At 41.3% G+C, this 22408-nt stretch overlaps 1 protein-coding gene across 1 annotated transcript in view; it reads right to left on the reverse strand.

Moving 5' to 3' along the window:
- Positions 1 to 1441: 1441 nt before the first annotated feature.
- The window catches only part of bmpr1bb (bone morphogenetic protein receptor, type IBb), a 183335-nt gene continuing 162368 nt past the window's right edge, over positions 1442 to 22408 (reverse strand). The window contains exons 3-12 of the mRNA XM_030151094.1: positions 22124 to 22283; positions 18616 to 18718; positions 13319 to 13421; positions 9603 to 9699; positions 9368 to 9512; positions 6915 to 7107; positions 4152 to 4449; positions 3341 to 3516; positions 1941 to 2071; positions 1442 to 1654 (exon numbers count right to left, since the gene is read on the reverse strand). Of these exons, the coding sequence (XP_030006954.1) occupies positions 1529 to 1654; positions 1941 to 2071; positions 3341 to 3516; positions 4152 to 4449; positions 6915 to 7107; positions 9368 to 9512; positions 9603 to 9699; positions 13319 to 13421; positions 18616 to 18718; positions 22124 to 22283 (1532 nt within the window). The 3' untranslated portion in view covers positions 1442 to 1528. The remainder of the gene's footprint in view (positions 1655 to 1940; positions 2072 to 3340; positions 3517 to 4151; positions 4450 to 6914; positions 7108 to 9367; positions 9513 to 9602; positions 9700 to 13318; positions 13422 to 18615; positions 18719 to 22123; positions 22284 to 22408) is intronic.

The following is a 22408-nucleotide window of genomic DNA, read 5'->3' on the forward strand; positions in this document are numbered from 1 at the left end:
TTCCAACTTCCGTCAACACAACAGTCCCAAGATTGTATGAGTGCAGTAAGTCGCAGATCTAAAGAAATAATTAGGGAGAATCGGATTTCAGAAAATCACTTTCAAAGGACGACAAATCGCCTTTAAAAAACTGGCTACGTGTGACCATGGGAATGCAGTGACTATGCTAAGCTAAGCTAACAGAAGGGCTGCCAGAAACAAATGAACGTTTCTCCTGTAAATCTTTATTCGGGTTTAACATTTCCATGTAAACAGAAGAGAAAGTACTTTAGTTCTGGATTAATTTCTTCTGGAAAAATACATCGGATTTAAAAAACATCATGTAACCGTACCCATGATTTCTGGAGCAGAGGATCCATGGATTCACAGACTGACCATGAGTTCAGGTTCCAGATCAGGTCCAGATCACTGTTCAAGATGGACGACCAAGTCAGGGAACGAAACCAGGTCCAATCCAACCATTAGTCCGATGTTCTGACCACGGAGACGGAACCTGAACTCATGGTCTGTCTGTGAATCCATGGATCGTCTGCTCCAGAAATAATGTCTGTGAAGTGGGGACGGATTTTGGACAGTAGAGTCACGTTGGTGAATTTGTATTCGTGATGAAGAAAGAACAATCGTACAGTTGGATTTTGTGTTTGTAATTCTTGTCATTAATTGTCATTCGTTAATACATTTTATGCTAGAGGAGGAGTCTGGGGAGAGGGAACTGGGCATCCCTGCTTAGACTGTTGTCTCTGTGACCCGACCCCAGATAAGCAGTAGAAAATGGATGGATGGATGGATGGATGGACAGTTTCTGCACGATTGAACTCATTCACCAGTTTACACATCTTCATTTTTTGCACGACTATACAGGAGGTCCTCGGGTTACGCAGTACTCGACCTAAGCTGTTTCGACTTTACGATGCCTGAGTCTCATCCGCCAGTTTGTCTGTGTTTGTGCTCCGTAATTTTCTCGGTATCCTCGCCTTTTTCACCCTCCTTTTTCACATCATGGCCCCAAAAAAGAAAGCAGGATCTTCTAGCATTGCTGGTCCAGCCAAGAGGAAAGCTATTACGATGGAAACGAAGCTGGATATCATTAAAAGGTCGGAGAAAGGAGAGATGCTGAATACGTGTATTTGGATATTTATTTAGAGATTTAGGGGGTATTTAGGGGGTATTAAAGGGTTAATTCCGACTTACGCGGAAATTCGGGTTACGTCGCCAGCGTAGGAACGGAACTCGTTCGTAACCCGAGGACCTCCTATACTTATTTTTGCACAGCTACCTCCTAATACGCACACATTTCTGTCTTCTGCACATTTGGAACCCTTCCTAACCCCATACGTTCCTCACTCCTCCTCCTCTCCTGTTCCGTCTCCATCCGTCCCTCTCACTGTCTGCGTTCTTTGTCCTATCGTTCCGAGTCTCTTTCATCGTCGGCGTACGTTCTCTGTCCTCGATCGGCCAGTGTTGGTGGCGCTGTGCCGGCGGCCTCGACGACTCTGTGGGTGATGACAGGACGTCTCTTGTCTCTCTGTCACAGTTTGATGTCTTGGGACTCCAGCATCTTGGCCAAGGTCTTCTTCACCCGCAGGGCCGTGAGGCGAGAGGCGGGGTTATGGGCCCAGCACTCCGACATGAGCTTCCCCATCTGCCGTAGACACTGACCACACACACACACACATAGAGAACACATCAGAACACCTCATATGGATAATATTTAAACTGTATTTGATGAGTACAAGTAGGTTTGTTTGTGCTGATGTGAAATCTAAATCCTAAAAACATCATGTGTTTCTGTTTGGAACCACATGTGATTTTGTAAATACAGTGTTGGGAATAACAGCGTTAAATTTTCCAGTAACGAGTAATTTCATTAATTACTATTTGAAACGTTACAACGCCGTTACCGCCAGTGAAATGTGGCACGTTTCTGTGCACTGACAAACCTCATCACTGGTCCAGCGATTAGCAAATGAAGGTCTTTGCTTCTTGATGCACACAATTTCTCTCATGTCCTCATAGGAGGGATCAGTGGGAACCAGGTCGTAATAGGGTAACTGGTACTCCTCCACAATACCTGCAGGTGGAGTTCAATATGAGGAAAGAAAAAAGAGAATTTATGAGGAAAAAAGTCACAAATCTAATACATAAAAAAGACAATATTCTATGAGATTATTTAACCTAAGTTTAGGAGAAAGGAACTATTAGTGAGTTATTTGAAAGAAATAATAATAATAATAATAATAATAATAATAATAATAATAATAATAATAATAATAATAATAATAATCGGTGTAGTCGTCATCATCATCATCATAATCTTTGTCGTCATTGTCATCATCATCATTATCATTATTATTATTATCATTATTATTATTATTATTATTATTATTATTATTATTATTATTATTATTATTATTATTATTATTATTACTATAAATCATAATATTAATCATCATCATCATCAACCTCATTATCATCATAGTCCTCATCATCATCATCCTCATCCTCACCATAATCATCCTCCTCACCATAATCATCCTCCTCATCATAATCATCCTCCCCCTCCCCCTCCTCCCCCTCCTCCTCCTCATTATCATCATCCTCATCATCATAATCATCATCATAATCCTCATTATCATTATCCTCATCCTCACCATAATCATCATCCTCATCATAATCATTATCCCCATCATCATCATCATCATCATCCTCCCCCTCCTCCTCCTCATCATTATCATCATCCTCATCATCATCATCATAATCATCCTCATCATCATTATCATCATCATCATCCTCATCATCATAATCATCATCATCCTCATCATCATCATAATCCTCATCATCATCATCATCATCATCATCATCATCTTCATCATCATAATCATCATCCTCTTCCTCCTCATCACCATCATCATAATCATCCTCATCCTCATCATAATTATCCTCATCCTCATTATCATCATCATCCTCATCATCATAATCATCATCATCCTCATCATCATCATAATCCTCATCATCATCATAATCATCATCATCATCATCCCCATCTTCATCATCATAATCATCATCCTCTTCCTCCTCCTCCTCATCATCATAATCATCATCATCATTATCCTCATCATCATTATCATCATCATCCTCATCATAATCATCATCCTCATCATTATCATCATCATCCTCATTATCATCCTCATCATCATCATCATCCTCATCATAATCATCATCATCATCCTCATCATAATCATCATCATCATCCTCATCATCCTCATCATAATCATCATCATCATCCTCATTATCATCATCCTCATCCTCATCATAATCATCATCATCATCCTCATCATACCTCCTGTGATGCAGCGTCGTGCTATCTCCCAGAGGATGAGGCCGAAGCTGTACATGTCTGCCATCATGAAGGACTGAAAGTAGGTCCTGTTCAGAGACTCGTCCAACACTTCGGGGGGCATGTAGCGCTTGGTGCCCACTCTTAAGTTGGGGGGGATGTCCACTTCATTAGTGTCACTGTGACAGGAAAGGATGTGGGTTAAAAAGATGTCTACAGTGCTGTGGAAAAAGGATTCACCCCCTTCCTGATTTCTTACATTTTTGCACTTCAATTTTTCAGGTAATCAAAGAAATTATTTGAGAAAATAAATAAAAATACAGGTTTTAAATGATGATTTCATTTATTAAGGGAAAAAGATACTTTTTTTTTTTTTTTTTTTGGTAAACTGACATCAGTTTCTCCAGCCACATCCAAGCCTGATCCTCTCCAGACCAGTTGAATCAAGAACTAACTTGTTTACATCTAGCTCCCACAATTCCTTGCGCTCAGGCAGTTTGGCGTGACTTGCTTGGAACGCTACAAAGTCGTGAGTCGTGGTTTGAAGACGTGACTTACAGGCTGGAACGCAGCATTACCCCGCCTTCTTATATACGGCTGCGTGTAAAGGTAGATTTTTCTTGGGGGGGGGGGGTCTAAATATGAGACGGGCTGCTCAGTAAAACAGATAGCGTTAGTTGAGTCTCCGCCCCCTCTGCGCTGTCATCAGCACTAGTGATCTGTCCCCATATGACCAAACCCACCATCCACCTGGATTTGTTTTTCCAGCTGGAGAACCCCCTGTAAGGTTCCCCGGTCCAGATGAACGGCCTACCTGTTGAATTTGACAGCCAGTCCCAGGTCCGCTATGCAGCAGGAGCCGTTCTTTTTCACCAGGATGTTCTTACTCTTCAGGTCTCGGTGTGCGATGGCCGGTTTGCCCTGTGTGCCGTGAATCTCCGTGTGCAGGTGACACAGGCCCGAGATGGACGAGTAGGCCAGTTTGAGCAGAGACTTCATGTCTAAGGTGTTGGACTTCAGGTAGTCGTACAAGGACCCGTTCTCATGATAGTCTGTGATCAGGTACAGCTGAGTCCAGGAGCCGGTTCCCTTAATGTCGGCCGCAATGAAACCTGCATGAAAAAGACAACCATACGAAATGTGCTTTTAGGTGCCACCTCATGTATTTCCTTTCCTCCCTGTAAACTTATTAAAACATGTGCTGTACATGGATACTAAAACATAACAGATAATATCAAAATTTACATTCCAAGATTAGTTTATTCCACATTTTACCCATAAGTACAGTGGCCCTGAAGGGCAAACCACAACGACAAACTGCAAACACAGAAGAAAAAGAGAGGTGCACAAGAAATAAACGCACGCACAAAAAGAAAATGACATGAACAAGAAAAAAAACCACGCACACAAAAAAGAAAATCACACGAACAAGAAAAAAAACACACAAAAAAAGAAAATCATGCAAACAAGAAAAAAAACCACACACACAAAAAAGAAAATCACACAAACAAGAAAAAAAACACACACACAAAAAAGAAAATCACACAAACAAGAAAAAAACACACACACAATAAAAGAAAATCACTCAAACAAGAAAAAAAAACACACACACAAAAGAAAATCACACAAACAAGAAAAAAGAACACACACACAAAAAAGAAAATCCCACAAACAAGAAAAAAAACACACAAAAAAGAAAATCACACGAACAAGAAAAAAAACACACAAAAAAAGAAAATCATGCAAACAAGAAAAAAACACACACAAACAAGAAAATCACACAAACAAGAAAAAAAAACACACACGCAATAAAAGAAAATCACACAAACAAGAAAAAAACACACACAAACAAGAAAATCACACAAACAAGAAAAAAAAACACACACACACAAAAAAAAGAAAATCACACAAACAAGAAAAAAAAACACGCACACAAAAAAGAAAATCCCACAAACAAGAAAAAAAAACACACAAAAAAGAAAATCACACGAACAAGAAAAAAAACACACAAAAAAAGAAAATCATGCAAACAAGAAAAAAACACACTCTAACAAGAAAATCACACAAACAAGAAAAAAAAACACACACACAATAAAAGAAAATCACACAAACAAGAAAAAAAAAACACACAAAAAAGAAAATCACGCAAGAAAAAACACACAATAGAAGAAAATCACACAAACAAGAAAAAGAATACACACACAATAAAAGAAAACCACACAAACAAGAAAAAAGAACACACTCACAAAAAAGAAAATCACACAAACAAGAAAAAAAAACACACAAAAAAGAAAATCACACGAACAAGAAAAAAAAACACACAAAAAAAGAAAATCATGCAACAAGAAAAAAACACACACAAAAAAGAAAATCACACAAACAAGAAAAAAAAACACACACACAAAAAAGAAAATCACACAAACAAGAAAAAAACACACACACAATAGAAGAAAATCACACAAACAAGAAAAAGAATACACACACAATAAAAGAAAATCACACAAACAAGAAAAAAAACACACACACACAATAAAAGAAAATCATACAAACAAGAAAAAAAAACACACAAAAAAGAAAATCACGCAAGAAAAAACACACAATAGAAGAAAATCACACAAACAAGAAAAAGAATACACACACAATAAAAGAAAATCACACAAACAAGAAAAAAGAACACACAAAAAAGAAAATCACACGAACAAGAAAAAAAACACACAAAAAAGAAAATCACACGAACAAGAAAAAAAGCACACAAAAAAAGAAAATCATGCAAACAAGAAAAAAACATACACAAACAAGAAAATCACACAAACAAGAAAAAAAACACACACACACAAAAGAAAATCACACAAACAAGAAAAAAAAAAACACACACACACAAAAAAGAAAATCACACAAACAAGAAAAAAAAAAACACACACACAAAAAAGAAAATCACACAAACAAGAAAAAAACACACACACAATAAAAGAAAATCACACAAACAAGAAAAAAAACACACACACACAATAAAAGAAAATCACACAAACAAGAAAAAAAAACACACAAAAAAGAAAATCACGCAAGAAAAAACACACAATAGAAGAAAATCAGACAAACAAGAAAAAGAATACACACACAAAAAAGAAAATCACACAAACAAGAAAAAAACACACACACAATAAAAGAAAATCACACAAACAAGAAAAAAGAACACACAAAAAAGAAAATCACACGAACAAGAAAAAAAACACACAAAAAAGAAAATCACACGAACAAGAAAAAAAGCACACAAAAAAAGAAAATCATGCAAACAAGAAAAAAACATACACAAACAAGAAAATCACACAAACAAGAAAAAAAACACACACACACAAAAGAAAATCACACAAACAAGAAAAAAAAAAAACACACACACAAAAAAGAAAATCACACAAACAAGAAAAAAAAAAACACACACACAAAAAAGAAAATCACACAAACAAGAAAAAAAAAACTCACACAAGAAAAAGAAAATCACAAACAAGAAAAAACACACACACACAAAAAAGAAAGAGCCGCCCCCCCCACCTCTTTGCCCCTCCGCCCCCCCCCATACCCAGTATATTGTCGTGTCTCATCAGGAAGGTCTGGTAGATTTCGGTCTCTCTGAACCAGCTCTCCTCTTCGGTGGTGAAGAACACTTTGACTGCCACTCTCTCTCCTCTCCACTTGCCCATCCACACCTCCCCGTAGCGTCCTTTTCCGATCTGCTTCACCATCTGAATCTGCTTGGCGATGGTACGCTGCACCTGCACACACATTCACAGGAAACAGCGCTGCACTATTTACCACTTTAGGAACAAGTTCACCCAAACAGGACTCATACAGCATGTGTTACTGAATATGCGAACATGTCAAGTACCTAACAGAGGACAGAACTCATGTCAGAGTCTGCAGTTTTACTTCTGCCACAGATGTTTTGTAACTCTTTGTGAGTCAGACAAAAAAACTTCACACAGAACATCTGACGTTCAGAGTCTGTTCATTTTTGGCCCAGATCACGTACTGATGATGAGAGTGAGAAGGAGATAGAAAGTCATACTGAGTTCAGAGATTCTCAGTGAGGTTCAGGTCTGGACTCTGGGGTTCAGGTCTGGACTCTGGGGTTTAGTCTGGACTCTGTGGTTTAGTCTGGACTCTGGTTCAGGTCTAGACTCTGTGGTCTAGTCTGGATTATGCAGTTCAGGTCTGGACTCTGAGGTTCGGGTCTGGACTCTGGTTCAGGTCTGTAGTCTGGTCCAGGTCTAGACTCTGCTGTTTGGGTCTGGACTCTGAGGTTCAGGTCTAGACTCTGGTTCAGGTCTGGACTCTGCATTTTAGGTCTGGACTCTGAGGTTCGGGTCTGGACTCTGAGGTTCGGGTCTGGATTATGCGGTTCAGGTCTGGACTCTGAGGTTTGGGTCTGGACTCTGCGGTTCAGGTCTAGACTCTGTGGTCTAGTCTGGATTATGCAGTTCAGGTCTGGACTCTGAGGTTCAGGTCTGGACTCTGAGGTTCAGGTCTGGACTCTGTGGCTCAGGTCTGGACTCTGTGGCTCAGGTCTGGACTCTGGAGTTCAGGTCTGGACTCTGGTTCAGGTCTGGACTCTGTGGTTTAGTCTGGATTATGCGGTTCAGGTCTGGAGTCTGAGATTCGGGTCTGGACTCTGCGGTTCAGGTCTAGACTCTGTGGTCTAGTCTGGATTATGCAGTTCAGGTCTGGACTCTGAGGTTCAGGTCTGGACTCTGAGGTTCAGGTCTGGACTCTGAGGTTCAGGTCTGGACTCTGTGGCTCAGGTCTGGACTCTGTGGCTCAGGTCTGGACTCCGGTTCAGCTCTGGACTCTGCGGTTCAGCTCTGGACTCTGGAGTTCAGGTCTGGACTCTGGTTCAGGTCTGGACTCTGTGGTTTAGTCTGGATTATGCGGTTCAGGTCTGGAGTCTGAGATTCGGGTCTGGACTCTGCGGTTCAGGTCTAGACTCTGTGGTCTAGTCTGGATTATGCAGTTCAGGTCTGGACTCTGAGGTTCAGGTCTGGACTATGCGGTTCAGGTCTAGACTCTGTGGTTTAGTCTGGATTATGCGGTTCAGGTCTGGAGTCTGAGATTCGGGTCTGGACTCTGCGGTTCAGGTCTAGACTCTGTGGTCTAGTCTGGATTATGGTTCAGGTCTGGACTCTGTGGTTCAGGACAAGACTCTGTGGTCTAGTCTGTACTCTGCGGTTCAGGTCCAGACTCTGCAGTTCAAGTCTGGACTCTGTGGTTTAGGTCTGGAGTCTGCGGTTCAGGTCTGGACTCTGGTTCAGGTCTGAAGTCTGGATCAGGTCTGGAGTCTGCGGTTCAGGTCTGGACTCTGGTTCAGGTCTGGACTCTGGTTCAGGTCTGGACTCTGGTTCAGGTCTGGACTCTGCGGTTCAGGTCTGGACTCTGCGGTTCAGGTCTGGAGTCTGTAGTTCAGACTTGGAGAAATAAATAGAAAAAGAAAAATGCAACAGGGTGAATACTGGGGAGGTAAATATGACTATTAAAAAAAAAAAAAAGCCAATAAATTAATAAAATATCAGATGAAAATAAAATATAGAAAGAAATTATTCTGGGGCCATAAAGAGACAAAGAAAAAGTAAATAGAAAACAATGCAAAAATAAATGCAGGGATAAAAATTAAAGAAGGAAAAATATAAGTAAGGACAAAATAAATAAATAAATGTTACGGAAAATGAAATGTTCAAGTAAATAACGAGGGTTTTTAACACAAAATTACTTTAAAACGGTTAGAAATGACACTAAAAATAACCATTTTTGTCATATTTTACAGTTAACTTCACAGAGAATGCCTTTTAATTTATTGATTTTTATCATGTTTTGGCACATGAATTAATTTATCAAGTCATCTTCATATTTCTGTATACATTATTAAACATGGCAGGGTCAGTCCTCCATACTCAGTGGTTTCATCTTCCAGTTTGAGGACACTTCTGCTTCTTCTGTGTGTTTGTCTGAGCCTGGCCTTCAGCTGCACTTCTACTTTCTTACCAGTAGAGGGAGTCCTGACCCAGACCCTGACCCGATGCTGCGGGAATGCTCGATCAGGTCTTTCAGGGACTCCCCGGGGGGGCTGTAGGTCTCATCCTGCTCCAGGTCGATACTGTAGCGTGGCCGGGACTCCTGCCGTTTGTATCTAGACCAGAAACACCATGAAACGTTTACTTTTGGCGGATTGTAAAGTGTGCACCGGTGGATACTGAGAATAAAGCTCAGAGAGTTTCACCTGAAGTAGCAGAAGACCAGGATGAGGCCCAGGATGATACTGCACACAGTGACCGAGACCAGCAGAGCCATGTACTGGATACTGCTGTCCATGTAATCTGGAAAAGGAAGAGGAGCAAAACATGAAGCGGGGGCTGTTGAGCCGCATTATGTAATAAATTCCCATTATGTAATAAAAGTTCAAAATGTAATAAGAATGTCACGTCATCTTGTAATAAAGCTGCTGTGACGGGGTTCCTCAGAATGAAAGGAAAAATAATGGCGTAGTCGAAAAAATATATATTTTTAAGCGATTTATTGTGCTTGTCTTCCCAGAGTGCAAAAGTTAGTGCTCAGTACAAAGTAAAAAAAAACAAAAACATTTACAATCATAGCGAAAAAATACTTCTTCAGTGTAACTAGCTCTCTGTTACCTTCAGTGTAACCAGCTCAGCATCCACTGACCCATGACGGAGACAGGCCCTCTTTTAAAACCCTAAGGCTCCTCCCCCCCAGGTAATTAACACCCCAAACTGGCCATATCTCCCGTACCATTTAACATATCATATGAACATAATTACAATAAATTCTCTCAAAATATAACACATGTAATACCCTTAACAACGGGTTTCTAAAACAACCAGGAAAAATAATAAAATTATTCCAGTGCAAAACTGGCGCTTTACGGTGACGTCACCAGCACGTCAGCAGACTGCATCCCGCGCATGACGCAACTTAACCCGGAAGTCAGAGAGGCGCTCGGTTTGACAGTCGGAACATGTGAATGTGGGATGCATGCTTGATGAAAAGTTTGGAGGTGGCAAACAATGAGAAGGACAATGGATGTACAGCAGTCAAGTGTGCACCCAAGACTACTGCCATGACGGTCTAACGGTAAAAAGGATGAAACGGAGCAAACGGACAAAACATGAAGTAAATGGACAACCAGGTAAAGAGCGTGTGTATGTGTATGTGTGCGTGCTTTGACTTATCACAGGAGTTTTCCCGCGGTACCTGACGGGGCTCTTCCGTCACAGCTGCATTATGTAATAAACTGACACATTTTGTAGTGTTGTTCATATTTTTGTGTCATTTTTGCATTTTACAAATTCATCCTAAGGGCCGGACTGGACCCTTTGGTGGGCCGGATTTGGCCCCTGGACCGCATGTTTGACACCTGTGCACTATAATGTCATTTTTGTATTTTACTGGTTCTGATCCACTTAAGGTCACTCTGGTCTGAATGTGGAACCTGAACTAAAACTGTTCATATCTTCAGTGTAATTTTTGCATTTGGGGCCAGGTCGGACCCTTTTGGCGGGCCGGTTTTGGCCCCCGGACCGCATATTTGACACCTGTGCACTACAATGTCATTTTTGTATTTTACTGGTTCTGATCCACTTAAGGTCACTCTGGTCTGAATGTGGAACCTGAACTAAAACTGTTAACATCTTCAGTGTAATTTTTGCATTTGGGGCCAGGTCGGACCCTTTTGGCGGGCCGGTTTTGGCCCCCAGACCGCGTATTTGACACCTGTGCACTATAATGTCATTTTTGTATTTTACTGGTTCTGATCCACTTAAGGTCACTCTGGTCTGAATGTGGAACCTGAACTAAAACTGTTCATATCTTCAGTGTAATTTTTGCATTTGGGGCCAGGTCGGACCCTTTTGGCGGGCCGGTTTTGGCCCACGGACCGCATGTTTGACACCCTGTGCTGTGAAGCCTGAAAAACTCAAGGAGACGAACAGTTTGTGACAGTCACTTGTTCACTATTATCGACTCCCACATCTTTGTAATCTTCCTTGGCAGGGACACGCTCCTGTTCCCCATCCTCCCCCTAACCCCGGCCTGCACCCGGGCTCCCGGCGTGGGATCGATCACATCTCCTTCCTGAGTCCCACAGATCAGGTGTCGCACCGACATCGCTATAGAAACCCAGGAGACATAAGGCAGCTCTGGGGCTCTAGGCTTTCTGCTGCGCTGCTGTCAATCAGACACACAAACACACACGCGCAAACTCAGGGGAATGTTCAGAAGCAGAGGCACACACCGTCCACACCAAGCAAAGTCAAACTGCAGCAACGGGAAGATCTGTATCTAGTCCTGTATTTTTAGTCTAGAATTTTGCTTTTTAATCTTCTGTACGACAGTTTTTAATTGTACAGCTGCTTTAGGCTTTTAATCTATCCTTGTATTTTATTGTTATTTATTTATTTTTTAATTTTGGGTTTTCCCCTGTAAGTCGCTTTGTAAAAAAGCGTCTGCCAAATGCATAAATGTAAATGTAGGAGAAAACGACAGACAGGCCAAAAGGCAGACTGAAACGGCCCAGTACTGTCATCGTCTAAGAGGGTTCAAGGGTTTTGTGGAATAGTGTTCAATAGGGACGCACCAATACTGATACTGATACTGATACCAGTGTCAGGTATCAGGGCCGATACTCAGTGTGTGTACTTGTACGCACTGATACCACTGACAGCAGTGTGACATTCCCAGTTCAGTGCAGCAGGAACGAGGAGGAGCAGTAGTGTCAGCAGTGTGGAGATTCAGCTGAATAAACGATGGTGATAAAAGTGACGTTAAAGACACAGACAGACACAGACACAGTGTTCTGTCTGTCCTCTGTGTATGTTCCATCATACGTGTGTGTTGGTGTGTGTTGGTGTACATTTGTGTGTGTGTTGGTGTGTGTTTTTGTGTGTGGGTTGGTGTGTGTTGGTGTTAGTGTGTGTTAGTGTTAGTGTGTGTTGGTGTGTGTGTGTGTTGGTGTTAGTGTACATTTGTGTGTGCTTGTTGGTGTGTTTTGGTATGTTTTGGTGTTGCTGTGTGTGTGTTAGTGTGTGTTGCTGTGTGTTGCTGTGTGTGTGTTGATGTGTGTTGGTTTGTGTTGGTGTGTGTTAGTGTGAGTGTGTTGCTGTGTGTTGGTATGTCAGTGTGTGTTGGTGTATCAGTGTGTATTGCTGTGTGTTAGTGTGTGTTTGTGTGTTGGTGTGCGTTTGTGTGTGTCAGTGTGTGTCAGTGTGCGTCAGTGTGTGTTTGTGTTGCTGTGTGTGTGTGTGTGTGTGTTTGTGTGTGTGTTGGTGTGTGTCAGTGTGTGTTGCTGTGTGTGTGTTTGTGTGTGTGCGTGTGTTTGTGTGTATGTCAGTGTGTCAGTGTGTGTGTGTTAGTGTGTGTTTGTGTGTGTGTGTGTCAGTGTGTTTGTGTGTGTGTGTCAGTGTGTGTTGGTGTGTTTGTGTGTGTGTGTGTCAGTGTGTATGTCAGTGTGTGTTGGTGTGTGTGTGTGTTGGTGTGTGTCAGAGTGTGTTGCTGTGAGTGTGTTTGTGTGTGTGTTTGTGTGTGTCATTGTGTGTTGCTGTATGTGTGTGTATGTATGTGTGTGTTTGTGTGTGTCAGTGTGTCTTGCTGTGTGTGTATGTGTTTGTGTGTCAGTGTCTGTTTGTGTGTGTGTGTGTGTGTGTATGTCAGATGGACAGATAGCTCACATCCGTCCTGGGGTGTGAAACTGAAGCAGGCCCCAGGGACAGTCTGTCCTTTTCATTAGAGGGTGACAGAACAAGCCCCGGCTGCAGGCTCCGTTTCACCTGACCCCCCCCCCCCCCCCCCCAGATCCCTGAAGCACCAGGAGCCGCTCCACTCCTGCACCACACTGTGGTTTGTACCAGTTTAAACTGTCGTCCTCCATCAGTGTGGTCTGAGTGGACCTGAGTGGGCTGAACAGGGGGGTGATGGCCTCACCAGACGTCCTGAGTGGGGGCAGAGTGGGCTGCAGGTCTCTGTTGCAGTAGTCTCGGTCCGTACAACACTCCAGAGCTCGTCTGTGACGGGAGTTCCACGTGTCCTGCCGAAAACAAACACACACATAAGAGCAGAGCTGTGGATTTGAACCAACGACAGTCAGAGGAGTCAGGGTTTACACCCACACGTTTCTGATGGGAACAGTGTTAGAGCAGGGGGGTCAAACATGTGGTCCAGGGGCCAAAACCGGCCCACCAAAGGGTCCAGTCTGGACCATGGGATGAATGTGTGAAATGCAACAATTACACTGAGACATTAACAGTTATTTTAGTTCAGGCTCCACATTCAAACCAGTTTAAACAGTAAAATACGATCATAACAAGAAAAGTACTCAGAGAACGCAGACCTCCCCCAAGACAGATCTGCAACCCCCACCCCCCCCACCCCTGTCCGATCACTACCAAAATTTAATCATTTCTTCATTGTGCCAGTATCAACATTTCCTGAAAATTTCATGAAAATCCGTCCATAACTTTTTGAGTTATCTTGCTAACAAATAAACAAACTAGAAGCACTCGGAGAGCACAGACCTCCGCCAAGGCTGATCAGTGCCCCCCCCCCCCCCCCCCCGTGGGCCCCCCCACCCCCGATCACCACCAAAATTTAATCATTTCTTCCTTATCCCATTTCCAACAAACCCTGAAAATTTCATCAAAATCTGTCCATAACTTTTTGAGTTATGTTGCACACTAACGGACAGACAGACAGACAAACAAACCCTGGCAAAAACATAACCTCCTTGGCGGAGGTAACAAACAGGCAAACAAACAAAGGAAAGCAGAGGTAATAACATATAAATAATGACAATTCCAAATTTTCCTCTTTGTAAATGTAAACATTTTCATGTAATTTTACTGTATTTACGCTAAAACAAACTATCAAAAAAATGTGAATAACCTGAACAAAAATGAACATTTTGAAATGTTTTATCCTCCTGAGACCCAGGAAATGTCAGCAAAGCACCAGCTTTCTGTTTGTATTAAATAAGTGCCTATATTGGAAACATCATAATGCAACTGTTTTTTCAGATGCAGTTTTTAAAATGTTTGTGGAATGTCCTTTGTGGTGGACAGTTTTCTTTTCTTTTTTTTTTTTTTTTATGAAGTTGTGAAACTCTTGTCCACAAATGTGGACAGAAAACCCATAGCTGGGTCTGAGGAGGATAAGAGAAGTTTAACTTTACAAATATTGTGTATTTGTGTATTTGTAGATCCTCTGTGATCTGTACGTTATAATGAACATGTGTACATGATAAACTGAGACAGAATATTGTTAAAATTACACTTATTTTTCTGAAGGACGAGGTTATGTTTTCATCAGGGTTTGTTTCTGTTTGTTTGTTTATCTGTTAGCAAGATAACTCAAAAAGTTATGGACAGATTTTGATGAAATTTTCCAGAAATGTTGATACTGGCACAAGGAAGAAATGATTAAATTTCAGTGGTGATTTTTTTTTTTTTTTTTTTTTTACCAATTCTGGCATATTTACATGGGCGTATTTTTTTATACAACAATGTTCATAACCCTCACCCTACCCTACCCTCACCTATGGTCATGAGCTTTGGGTCATGACCGAAAGGACAAGATCCCGGATACAAGCGGTCGAAATGAGTTTCCTCCGTCGGGTGGCTGGGCGCACCCTTAGGGATAGGGTGAGGAGCTCAGTCACCAGGGAGGAGCTCGGAGTAGAGTCGCTGCTCCTCCGCGTCGAGAGGGGCCAGCTGAGGTGGCTCGGGCATCTGTTTCGGATGCCTCCTGGACGCCTCCCTGGGGAGGTGTTCCGGGCATGTCCCACCGGGAGGAGACCTCGGGGAAGACCCAGGACACGCTGGAGAGACTATGTCTCTCGGCTGGCCTGGGAACGCCTCGGGATCCCCCCGGAAGAGCTGGAGGAGGTGTCTGGGGAGAGGGAAGTCTGGGCATCCCTGCTTAGACTGTTACCCCCGCGACCCGGCCCCGGATAAGCGGAAGAGAATGGATGGATGGATGGATGTTCATAAATGTGCATGGTCCCTATTACACTGTTTTTTGTTTTTTGTGTCTTCAACGTTCCTTCTGTTTTGTTGCATCTTTTACATTGTTTCCATTCAGTTGCCTCTTTAATGAGTTATTTAACTTTGACTGGCTAACACTAACTGCATCGTTGGTCTCTTTTCCATCGGACAACCGCGCAAAACTTTACCGATATTTACTAAATGTTGAAAAAACAGAAATACGTAATGTCGGTTTTTCCACCAACCCATAAAGACCCAAACGTCCACTTTTAACCCATAAAGACCCAAACGTCCACTTTTAACCCTTAAAGACCCAAACGTCCACCTTCAACCCTTAAAGACCCAAACGTCCACCTTCAACCCTTAAAGACCCAAACGTCCACCTTTAACCCTTAAAGACCCAAACGTCCACCTTCAACCCTTAAAGACCCAAACGTCCACCTTTAACCCTTAAAGACCCAAACGTCCACCTTTAACCCTTAAAGACCCAAACATCCACCTTTAACCCTTAAAGACCCAAACGTCCACCTTCAACCCTTAAAGACCCAAACGTCCACCTTTAACCCTTAAAGACCCAAACGCCACCTTTAACCCTTAAAGACCCAAACGTCCACCTTTAACCCTTAAAGACCCAAACGTCCACCTTCAACCCTTAAAGACCCAAACGTCCACCTTCAACCCTTAAAGACCCAAACGTCCACCTTTAACCTAAACCATCTACTGATCTAAACTGTTTAATACCTGTTGATCCACTAATCCTATAAAATGTAAAATACAGTTCTTCATCTTTTCATGGTCATCAGATATGACCCATTTGGACGTTCAGAGGCTCCGTAGTTACCATGGAAACACCGTCATCTTCTACAACATTGATTCCCCAGTAAAACCCATGGAGTTGGATCAATGACAGTGGATGGACACACTGGGTTTATGTTCACTTTATGATATATTTTGCAGAAAAATGGATCTTTTTCTTCAGTTTTCTATGTTTTGGATATAATACCCCTCAACTCTAATCTGAGCTTTAATAAACATCTACAAAATCAGTACATTAAATATAGGAGAATACCTGATTTTCACCTAAAAATGCAAAATACTGAGGATAATATTAGAATAAATGGTGATAAGTTTATTGAGAAAAGTTAAAAATAGAGAAAAATTCATTTGAGAACTGCCACAAAAAAGATCACTGGGTCTTTATGGGTTCAATCCCAAATGTGTTGATTAGTTTCTTTATTCTGGTAGATGTCAGTAGAAGTCATTCCACAAACATGAGCATAAATCTGTGTTGTTACCTCCACCAAGGAAGTTATGTTTTCATCAGGGTGTGTTTGTTTGGTTGTTTGTGTGTTAGCAAGATAACTCAAAAAGTTATGGACGGATTTGGATGACATTTTCAGGAAATGCTGATACTGGCACAAGGAATAAATGATTAAATTTTGGTGGTGATCGGGGGTGGGGGGGTGGGGGTACTGATCTGCCTTGGCGGAGGTCTGCGCTCTCCAAGTGCTTTTCTAGTTTTGAATCTAGAATGCTGGTTCCCCCTCTATCGCCTTCTAAATTCTAAAATGATTGGGTTTCCTGGTGTGTCCACACATAGCCACATGTTTGGTTTAAACTCTTCCTTTTCTCTTGTTCTAACATCCATCAACATCTGTTTTGTTTTTTCGTTTTTGTTTTTTTTCTAGTTCAGGGGTGTCAAACTCATTTTAGTTCAGTTCCACATTCACCCCAATAAGATCTGAAGTGGGCCGGACCAGTAAAATAATAACAGTGAGAAAAGTAAAAAATTAAATGATGTCAATGTTTACATCTATAACGTTTCTTTAAAAATCTGAATAACATGGACAACTTGAAATGTCTGAAGAAAAACAGGTGCAATTTTAACAATATTCTGCCTCAGTTTATCAGTTTACGCATGTGTATTACAACTTACGTTACAATTACAAAAACACAAAATATTTACTAACAGGTAGAATATTGGTAAAATTGCACTAAAATCTCTTCAGACATTTCAGATTATTCATATTTATTCAGGTTATTCACTTTTTTTTTTTACTTTTTTTTATTGTATACATCAGCAGCAAAGCAGTTTATCAAAACATTTAAGAAGCAATGTGTAGTTCTGCACTATGTGGACATTTAGCTGCCATGCAATTTTTTTTTGTAATACATACAAAAGTTAAAAAAAAAAAAAAAAAAAAAAAAACAGAAACAAAAAACCCCCCAAAACAAATAAACAAAAAAACCCAAAAAAATATAAATGGGTGCTTACGGTTTCAGTATTTCTCACATATATATATATATTAAAAAAAAACAATCATAGCATTACAATACTTCTGGGTTCTTCAAACATCACACATATTCACGCAGAAAAACACAAAACGAAGAAAAAACACAGGGAGATTACAAAAAAAAAAAAAAAAAAAAAAAAAAAGGGACACCTTTAGAGGAATAACAGAGATTCTGGATGGCTAAAGGATACAAACTTGATCCATTTGTCACAAATATGATAAAATGTATCGCTCTGAATTCAAAAACAAAAAACCAAACAAAATAAAAACAAAAAGCTAGACATACCCACACGCACCCCCCAAAAAAAAGGTTATTCACATTTTTGAAAAAGGAAAGTTTGTCAATGTAAACATTTTCATGTAATTTTCCTTCTTTTTTTAACACTAAAACAACGAGAACATTTGCGGTTGTCATTATTTATAGGTTACTACAATAGTATTTTACTGGATTGACCCACTTGAGATTAAATTTGTATGTGGAACCTGAATTTAAATGATTTTGACACCATAGATTGTTAATATCTTCAATGTAATTTTTGCATTTCACAAATTCATCCCGCGGGCCAGATCTGACCATTTGGCGGGCCAAATTTGGTCCCCGGGCCTCATGTTTGACACCTGTGTTCTAGTTAGACTAAAAGGTCTTTCCATTGCAGTTTTGTGTGATATACTAATTTCACTATGAAAAAACACCTCTTGTGAGAACAAAAACTTTTCATCAAAAAACAAGAGTTTGGGCAAAATTGTTGTTTTTCCATTAGGTAAATTTTTATGCATAAGTTATATTTGAGGGTCAATGAACAAGCGACTACTGTCATAACCTTGTACGCCGTATCCACCCGTTGTACAACCCCTGCAGCCGTAACCCCAGTGCATGATGGACATAAACAGTGTGTGTGCAAACATCCATGAACGCTGACATGCAGTTCCAGACCCAGATGTGACTCACTCTGCACTGGAACTCCGAGCCCACCAATCCCAGACATCCTGCAGTGAGGACGGCCAGACCACCCTCCTCCTCCTCCACCATGGTGAAGCAATAACCGTCAGTCCTGTGCACACAAAAACACACACCATCAACACGTCTCACGTCTCAATTATACACTGAACAAAAATATAAACGCACCACTTTTGTTTTTGCTCCCATTTTTCATGAGCTGAACTCAAAGATCTAAAACTTTTTCTGTGTACACATAAGGTTTATTTCTCTCAAATATTGTTCACAAATCTGTCTAAATTTGTGTTAGTGAACACTTCTTCTTTGCTGAGATAATCCATCCACCTCACAGGTGTGGCATATCCAGATGCTGATTAGACAGCAGGATTTTTGCACAGGTGTGACTTAGGCTGGCCACAATAAAAGGCCACTCCAAAATGTGCAGTTTTATCACACAGCACAATACCACAGATGTCACAAGTTTTGAGGGAATATGCAATTGGCATGCTGACTTCAGGAATCTCCACCAGAGCTTTTGCCTGTGAATTGAATGTTCATTTCTCTACCATAAGCCATCTCCAAAGCTGTTTCAGAGAATTCATGAAGAAGACTGTGCGAGGAAAATGGTGGTCACACCAAATACTGACTGGTTTTCTGACCCCCCTGGACCACCCAATACAGTAAAACTGCACATTTTAGAGTGGCCATTTATTGTGGCCAGCCTAAGTCACACCTGTGCAATAATCCTGCTGTCTAATCAGCATCTTGATATGCCACACCTGTGAGGTGGATGGATTATCTCAGCAAAGGATAAAGGAGAAGTGCTCACTAACACAGATTTAGACAAATTTATGAACAATATTTGAGAGAAATAGGCCTTTTGTGTACATAGAAAAAGTTTTAGATCTTTGAGTTCAGCTCATGAAAAATGGGAGCAAAAACAAAAGTGGTGGGTTTATATTTTTGTTCAGTGTATTTTCTTCCGTCATTCCAAAAATGTTCACACGAGGGTGAAAAGTGCGTTCTCTGCATCTGGTTTCATCATTTCTTTGTCTCCTAACCACTTCCATGTGTGTGTAATTCCACATCCAAACCGTTTGCTCCTCCTTTTCAGACGTGTTAAGCGTGTTGAGCTAATAGGACTTGGTATTAAAATCCCTAATTGATCAGCACTTGGTGATGAGTGGGGTAGGGGTAAAAGTGTCACTGGGGTCTTCAGGTGGGCACCCTGCTTCGTTGATGTTTCGTTAATAGGCCCACAATGGCGGTTTGGATCGATGGCGACTACTTACCTGGCTTAATGGCGGTTTAAGGCGCTGTAAGGAAAAAAAAAAAAAAAGGGTACGCTGGCGGTTTGACAGACAGACAGCATGCGTAGATCTGTTGAGCACAGAGGACTTGGTATTATAGTCCCTGATTGAATGGCACTTGAGACGTGTTAAATACAGACACGGTTTCTATCAGCAAAATCGCTTTCGGGTTTGATAAATCACTTAGCATGTGCTAAATTAACCCTTTCATGCATATTGGTCACCACAGTGGACAGCTATTCTACAGCTGTTCTCTTGTATATTCATGGATTTTTTTGTTTTATTTTATTTATTTATTTTTTATTATTATTTTTTTTTCCACATATCTTAATTAAAGTTTTAAAGGTCCCATATTATGCTATTTTTCAGTCACGTCATATAGGTCTCAGAAGCCCAAAAACATAGTATTTAAGTTTGTTCGCCCCAAAATCATCCTTTGTTCGGAGTTTCAGCGGTCAAAAAAGTCCCTCTCACCAGCCCTCCTCAGAACAGGCTGTTTCTGGGCCTGCTTCCGGGTATGCAAATGAACGCATCTGTCCACGCCCACTCCCCCTCCCCTCTCTGGGAGAGGATGCGGCTTACGCTAGCGGTACTACGCGCTAATGTTGACTGTGAAGCCATGTCTCAGACAGAACGTCTTTCCAAACACTGGCTTTCTTTGCCTTGAGGCGTGATTGAGCCCCGACGGAAAACGGCGGTGTTGTGTCGGGTTCGTGGACCTGACACGGAAAGACGCCTGCTGCCACTAATGCAGGCAGCTACTAACAAGCTTGATGCTAACTCTACTGATGCTAACCACAAAAGGCCCGTGTTCAAAGTAGTTCTGTTGAATGTCTCTTGATATTATCAGCTCTTGCATGTTAACGGGGACGCAAACGTTAGCAGCAGTAACCGAGCTATGTTAGCTGCCATGCTAACGTTAGACGTACACATCAACAACCACCAGCTTTTCTGTAATGTAGGGTTATGCAGTAAAGATACAAAAAAATGAGAAGAACTTCCATCTCCCACACTTGTACTTGGGTCACGAAGCGTTGGTACTGCGTCCTTCTTGATCCGGAGTCTTTGTGCTAAGCCGGAGCTGTATGGGCTCATGTTCGAAAAACACTCGTCCGTGAAATGCCGGGCACACACATACAAGCGTTTGGGAATGTTGTTCGGTACATGATCATCAAAGATATAATCCAGCCACTTTTTACGGAGAGGCTCGGAAGTGGGGAGCAAAAATAAACTATCGTGTTGGTGTGTGCAGCCAACAACACCACAACTTGCGTGTCTCGCCTTCGCCATGTTTGTTGTCCAAGAGGTACTTTGCCAGGGTGGGGGCACAGTCAGGGGGAGGAGTTAAATCCTCTTATGTCGTCATAAGCGGACCCAACTCAAACTGGGCCGTTTGAGCAGGCATTTTCACTAAATGTGGTGTAGCAAGGCAGGGAAGAAACAGACAGTTTTCAAATTGGAACCTCATAATGAGGCTACTGCAACACACACTACTGTAAGAAAACTGTCACAAAGTGAGATTTGCATAATATGGGACCTTTAAGACACGACATATCTTTTCTGACATGAATCGGTAACATTATGTAGATCTCTCCTGAACATAAACCCCCAGAATCATAAGCCCTCCCCATAGTTTTCGCACAGTTTATCAGTAAATACGTGTCTCTGTGCGTCAAGAATTAAACGTGTGGTCTCCAGCTGAGCGGACATTTTTGCAACTTCATGAAAAATAGGTTCATAAGAATTTTTTTTTTTTTCATTATTATTTCTTTTAATGTAGTTTTTACTTTTTAATGTTTAAAATAATTTGTATTAATTTTTTTTATTTATTTGTCAGAAGAAAATTTTCAATCGCATAGTTTTTTTTCATGAGGAATAAAAACACTCAGAAAAAAATTTTGATTAAGGTTTTCAGAATTCGTGCAAGAAAGGGTTAATATATTTACATTTTCTCCTCCCAGCACACACACAATTGCGAGTAAACGCCCCATAATGCATATTCATTGTGTCAAATGTACTAACTGGATGCAGGTGCACTATTTTGCACCTTTGAAAGACACAACCCTTAGTGCGCACTGTTAGTAAATCAGCTTGTACATTTTTTTTGCGAGTCCAATGAGTTTGCATGTGTTTTAATACACGCAAACCTTTAGTAGATCCGGCCCTAAGTCTTGTTAGTGTGTGTTTGTGTGTGTAAGTGTTCTCTTTACATGCAGGTGTTGTTGACTGAGTCTTCAGGGCAGTGGTGGTAGCAGTGACACCAGAGCATGTTCTGCGCTGACACAGTGACAGTACTGGTGCTCTCCTCCACTCGTCGCTCATTTCCTCCTTTCCATCCGTTCCGCAGCAGCATCGTGTCCAACATGTTGGCTAAAAACACACACACACACACACACACACAGAGGGGACAGGGACCAGTTAGACCTGAACATCTGGACTCTCCTGCCCAGAGGAGTCAAACTGAACTTTAGTTTTTCTCTCCTTAGACACTTTTA

Source organism: Sphaeramia orbicularis, chromosome 12 (assembly GCF_902148855.1).
Source record: "Sphaeramia orbicularis chromosome 12, fSphaOr1.1, whole genome shotgun sequence".
Lineage (NCBI taxonomy): Eukaryota > Metazoa > Chordata > Actinopteri > Kurtiformes > Apogonidae > Sphaeramia > Sphaeramia orbicularis.